We start from the raw sequence: 6114 nt of genomic DNA, 5'->3' as shown, positions 1-6114 counted from the left end.
GAGGAACTGGAAAAGACCTGGAAGGTGAAGACCACAGTGGTGCCTGTGGTCATCGGGGCCCTCGGGGCAGTCACCCCCAAACTGGAGCAGTGGCTCAAACAGATCCCAGGAACAACATCAGACATCTCAGTCCAGAAATGTGCAGTTCTAGGCACAGCCAAGATACTGCGCAGAACCCTCAAGCTCCCAGGCCTCTGGTAGAGGACCCGAGCTCAGAAGATGAAACAGACCACCCGCGGAGGGTGAGAAGGGAATTTTTTTTTTTATATATATATATGGGGCCTCAGATCAAAACAAAACTCGCTGGTTTTATTTTGTTACCGAATGCATTGAAGTTAGTTTCGAGTTGGATATTGGATTTTCCAATATCCGCAGAGTAAGCGGCATTTAGCTCGAGGTGGATCCGATTTATGAACACTAATTTCGGCCAGCCGTTCTCTAGCTCCCTCCTCAAGCGCTCAGAGGTTCACTTCACTGTGTTCGGTACCACAACAAAACCACCGGGATAAAATTTGTTTTGGTTTGTGGCCTGCAAAAATGGCACAGAGCGACTGCACCTAAACGCCCCACAACGTCTGACGCAGTGACATTGGTTACAAAACTCTATTGACCAATAGTAGACATAGAAGGCAGCTCTCCTCATTAACATAACGATGCAGCAGAAAACCAGCAAGCAGAAAAAGACAAAGCAAAATATCTATTTTTCTTGACAAAAACGCATGTTTAGGGGAAATAAGAAAGAAAATATATACATTACTTGACGAAAACTCGTGTTAGGAAAAGGGAAAACTAAATATATATTTATGCCTTTATTTCTTATCAAAAATATATTTATTCTTTTATTTATATATTTATTCTTTTATTTCTTATATTGTATATATATATATTCTTTTTTTATATATGTCGAATATATATTTATTCTTTTGTTTACATATTTATATTTTATTTCTTATTATTTCGGTTTTGGTCCTCCATATGTGTCTAGTTGTAGATATTGTCTGTCTGTCTGTCTGTCAACACGTACATACACACGCGCGCGCACACCCCCACACACACATATACAAACACACACATATACAAACACACACACACACATATATATATATATATCAGTGATTCTTGAGAATAGGGACAAAACAGGTCCTTTGGATAAAGCACAAAAAAATTTGAATAAAATATATACAAAATATAATTTTTTCAAATATCTGACTAAACTAACCTGGCTCATGTGAGCACAACAATGTGTATTTTCCAGGTATTTGCTGAATGTTTTTTTATTTTAAACATTGTAGACGGTGGATGATGCCTGTAAAAGCCCTTGTCCAGGAGCAGAACTCAATACAATTTAATAGTTTAAAACAATTAAAGATACTAAAATTATATATTATGACAATTAAGTATAAGTAGTCACATAAACAATTACAAAAGTATCAATAAATTGAATTAAAAATAATTTTTATATATTTTTCAACTCCATCAAAATGTGTCCCTAGTTTTTGTCAACACCGTCAGAAATGAAAAGAATGTAAAAAAATCAGGCATTATTGGGGGGCACCAGAACTTCTGAGGACCCCATGACCWCTTCCTTTCTCTTCCTTTGCTAAGAGGGCTAGTTAGCTCTGGTTAGCTTATGTTATTCTTTTGTTTTTTCTTCTGTCTTATTCCTAAGTTGTTTGTCACAACCATGATGTGTCAACACCATAATTGACAATTGTTTTGGATTGGACATGTGGTTTTAAAACTGAATCTGGTTTAGGAGTCAAACTGAAATTAATATTTGCTTTTACTTTTCAAATAAATAAATAAAACTGTTCCTGAAATAGTCTTTATTTATGGTTAGTTGATTTGATTTTAATTGTACAAATTAATGTTTTTTTTACATCTTAAAGTAGAGGTTATTTAACTTGCTCAAAAGTAACTAATAGTTATATTCAGATCAGAAGCCAGTCTCAGGATCATGTTGTTTTACAATTTATAGAGGATATGTTATGATAAAAACCCCATGAGTAAACATCCTTTGTGCTCAGATGTTAAGAAAGATAACTAAAATTTAAATCTGGAGAAGTGTGTATGTTTTAGATGGAAAAATGTAGGAACCCCTTTAAATCTCAGATTTAATCTAACTTTATGTTATTCCTTAGGCTTCAACCTATTTCCAATGACTGGTTTTACTCATGTTCACCCAGACAACTTGTGAAATGTGATTTTGGATCCTGACTGGGTTTGAGGAATCTCTTGCTGTTAGATGATTAAATGGAGGTCACATAACCAAATTTTCTTACATTAGGGGATTATTAGGTTGTACAAAATGAAGCACAGAAGAAGTGAAATGATCAGAATCCCTTACGTTCCTCACATGTTTTGAATGGAGAAATTGCCATAAAAACAACTACAGTTGTCATAGATTAACTTTTTTTTAGCTTTGATGGGGTAATAAGATTATATTAGGAATACGGTTATGAAAATAGTATGAATAAGATATAAAAAAAAACATATTCATGTTTGAATCTGATTCTACATTAGATTAAATTATTTTAGATGACTATTCTTATATCTCCTCTTTTGCTCTCCACACAACCTTTTCACTGACTTTTCTTCAGTGTAAATGTAGAAATTGTAGAAATTTTCAGACTGACTGTCCTTCCCTGTTGCCAGCTGAGCAACGTCTTTGTTGTACTTTTTCATAAGCATCTACCATCAAATCCTGCTGCTATTTGAGTAAACTTTAAGTACTTTCTGCTAAAGAAACTTGATAGACCTGTCTCTCCTGCACAACATTTAACTTTTTTTTTTTTTTACTTCAGCTTCTGTCCTGCACCTTCAGCTGACTGAACAACAACAGTGAGCTGCATATGTGAACAATATATCTCTCTTATGCAACCGTACAACCAAAATCAAAGCAGAGTCATTGTTTATGACTCTTACTTTACTTTACAAGCTGCTTTGAAAGATCTGTGGCCATTGGTGCTCAGCTACTACATAACCTGTTTATTGTATACATGCAGTTCTATTTAAACTAAAGCAGCATTGTAGAGAACTCAGTAATGTAAGAAATATGCTAAAAGTTGCAGAGAAAGGTCTTTACTAGGTTTTGGTACTTTGCAAAATGTTCATATTATTCAATAGTCTTGAATTTTACAGCTGCCAACTTCTATATGTCTATTTAGGCTTTCTGTCTGACTGGACCGTTGTAACACACAGATATCAATCTAAATCTAAAGAAATCTAAACAAGGATTTAGTAGCTCTGGCTGCAGGTTTAGGGTTGGATACTGATGGAAGGTGAACCTCTACCCCGTTTTTTTTTTTTTTTTTTTTTTGCAGTTTCCAGCAGATTTTGCTTAAAGTTTTACCCTGTACTTGGCACCATCCGTTTTGTACCCAGTCTGATCAACTTTCCTGTTCTTACTTAACAATGCAATGCCCACAACACTATACAGCCACCATTATGTTTTACTATGGCTCTACTTTTAGTCTTAGGATTCTCTGAGAAAGGCTAAAATGGTTTGCAGAGAGATGCTGGTCTGCATTAAGACTCTGTGTACTAAGCCTGACTCTCATGATTACCCAATAAAGCACATTGTAGTTTTTTATTTAAGCTATGAACCATCTGCCAATCAAATTCACCTAGAGACCAGTGCTTAAAGACACCACTAATCCTATAACCCACACAATGCAAATTCCACCTCCAAATGAAGACATAATGCCTATTGTGTGTTTCCCACTTTAGATGGGATTTTTCTTTCTCCCCACTGACTGATTAAGTTTTGTAACTTGCTTCGGGGGCTTCCAGCCAAACCGCTGCTCTTTTTGTCCCCATTGTGCTTTTTTTTATTTATTTAATTTTCTCTCTTGTCTCATCAGCCCCATGCATGAGGTAGCTGTAAATTAATCATACTGAGCTTCTGGCTAAATTATAATTGACTTTTCTTTGCCTTTTTATATGGATTTTCTCCAATAAAAATTGTACTTCACTCTTGTTCTTACTGTTATAAATACCTTTTTTTCCCACCAGTAACTTTTTTTATACTGACGCAGGTAGAAGTCATCAACAATCAGTTTTCTTTCAAGGTCATTTAGTAGTTTTGTTTTGTTTTTCTTCTTTTTTTTTTGACCCAGGTTGATGTTCTCTGTCATAATTAACATATTTTCTCCTTTTAAAAATAAATCATGTTAGGAATGTAAACACAACACAGATTAAGTCTTTCTTTTACCATTTATTTTGGTGTTTTGTTGAAGTCAGAAAACATCCAGAGTAAAAGTATTCGTGAACACTTCTGATCAAAACACACACTCAATATCTGTAAAAAAATATATATATTCTGGTAATTTAATATATTTAATGATGAAATAAATGGGTTCACAAGTTTGTAAAACAAATTGTTTCATTTTACGACCTCATTTTGGACCCGTCACCAGCACTGTTTAAAACCTGTAAGATATTTAGTTTCATTGTGTGTTGCTGCTCAGAACTGACTGAGTTTTTTGAAAATATACAGTATATTGATAGAGACGAAAGGTCAACAAACTGAATTGCTTAGAAGTGAAACTGGATCTCTACGCCTCCAAGAAATTAACTGAAAAAACTCCCACATATTCAGAGTCGTTGTTTATATGATCCCATCCAATTAAAACCTTAAGCTCGTTGAAGTTTCCAATTAGCGACACCTCACTGCCTATTTTTGGTTTTCGGCTTCAACTAACAGCACAAGGTGTTGAAGCTGCGAGTTCGTTAACAAACGGAGAAATGTGAGAGGCAGATATGCTATAGCTGCCTTGTCATTATGAAACCAAGTGGGGGAGGAAAGGTGAGAGCATTCCCTTTTTTTTTTTTTTTTTATTAAATTGAGATCCAGGCAATATGTTAGCAACAAAGGGAATCACAGATCACATGAATGATTGACCTGTTTTCTGGAAGATAAAGGCAAACTTGTAAGCAAGAGCCCTTCTGGACTCAAATCAAAGTGCAGCTCAAATGGTTCCTGCGGTGTTTTTGCTTGAATCCCAGCGTGGAGATTTTGGCCAGTCTTTCATTCCTCGTGCGGTGTTTGTTTATGGATGTCCTCTCACCATCTGTCCTTCCCCTCCCTTTGTTTCATTGCTGCTTTAGGTGCAGACTCCAACAGCGAATACAGTTCTGGGAGCGGCGTTCTGCTTTCAGACAGCAGAGAGACGTCATCGGAGGCGTCCTCCGTCCGCTCTGTGCCCGTCCGAGATCAAGGGAGTGGAGACAACAAAGGGGGGAGCTCTGGGGCAGCCCAGTTTAAAGAACCGAAGTGGGAGTGGAGTGGCGGAGTTCAGAAAGGGAGAGGACAACATGGAGAGTCCAAAGAGGAGAGCCTGGAGGTCTCCACGGAGAAGTTGTGGGGCGTCGTTGGAGAGGAGGAGTAAAGATTCAGTGAGACCTATAAGCTGAGGAAGAAAAAAAAATGGCTGCTGCACTGTATGTTGTTTTTAAAGAGCAATTCTTATCAAAAACCAAAACCACCAACGGTGTTTAAAGAGTTTTAATGAAAAACATTTATATTCACAAAAGTTTAAATTTTCACTGGGCTTAATGCATTTTTATTACTGAAGAGTGTTTTCAGTTGTGCCTGAGATAAAAAGACAACTGGTGCTAGACTCTGCAGATGCATTTGCAGTAAAGAACTGCACAAAGTTTCAACAAAGTAACGGGGATCCAAAGCTTTTGGGATTTTGTTTTTCATTTAGTTTCACAGCTATGGAAATAGCTGTTATGCTGTATCACTTTGAAACAAGAGTTCTTGTTTCAAAAGCGTCGTTTCTGGTTGTGTTCATTTCATAGTCTTTGTTAAAAAGAAAATGTAAATATCTGGATATTTTTCCCCCTTTTTAATGTACAAAATTATTTGATATGTGTTGACAATACAACAATTTTTACTTGAAAAAAACAGATACCTAAGGTTTATGAAAGATTTTCACTCTCTAGAAAAATAAACATTTTACTTGAACATCCGGTTTTAGTGTTTTGTCTTGACCACATTTCCTCCTTTCAGAACGTTGCGATGGCTGGACAGTCCTCTGAAATCTGTACTTTGATTTAGTTTGGATGGATAAACATGATGCCATTCTGCCATCTTGTGATCTCGCACAT

General features: G+C 36.2%; 1 protein-coding gene across 1 annotated transcript in view; it reads left to right on the top strand.

The window, feature by feature from the left end:
* Positions 1-5489, top strand: part of tex264b (testis expressed 264, ER-phagy receptor b) — a 47356-nt gene extending 41867 nt beyond the window's left edge. The window contains exon 4 of the mRNA XM_008408720.2: positions 5110-5489. Within this exon, the coding sequence (XP_008406942.1) occupies positions 5110-5390 (281 nt within the window). The 3' untranslated portion in view covers positions 5391-5489. The remainder of the gene's footprint in view (positions 1-5109) is intronic.
* The last annotated feature ends 625 nt before the right edge of the window (positions 5490-6114 follow it).

The sequence above is a fragment of the Poecilia reticulata genome, linkage group LG5 (assembly GCF_000633615.1).
Source record: "Poecilia reticulata strain Guanapo linkage group LG5, Guppy_female_1.0+MT, whole genome shotgun sequence".
In the NCBI taxonomy this organism is placed as follows: domain Eukaryota; kingdom Metazoa; phylum Chordata; class Actinopteri; order Cyprinodontiformes; family Poeciliidae; genus Poecilia; species Poecilia reticulata.
This window is presented reverse-complemented; position numbering and strand designations above follow the sequence as displayed.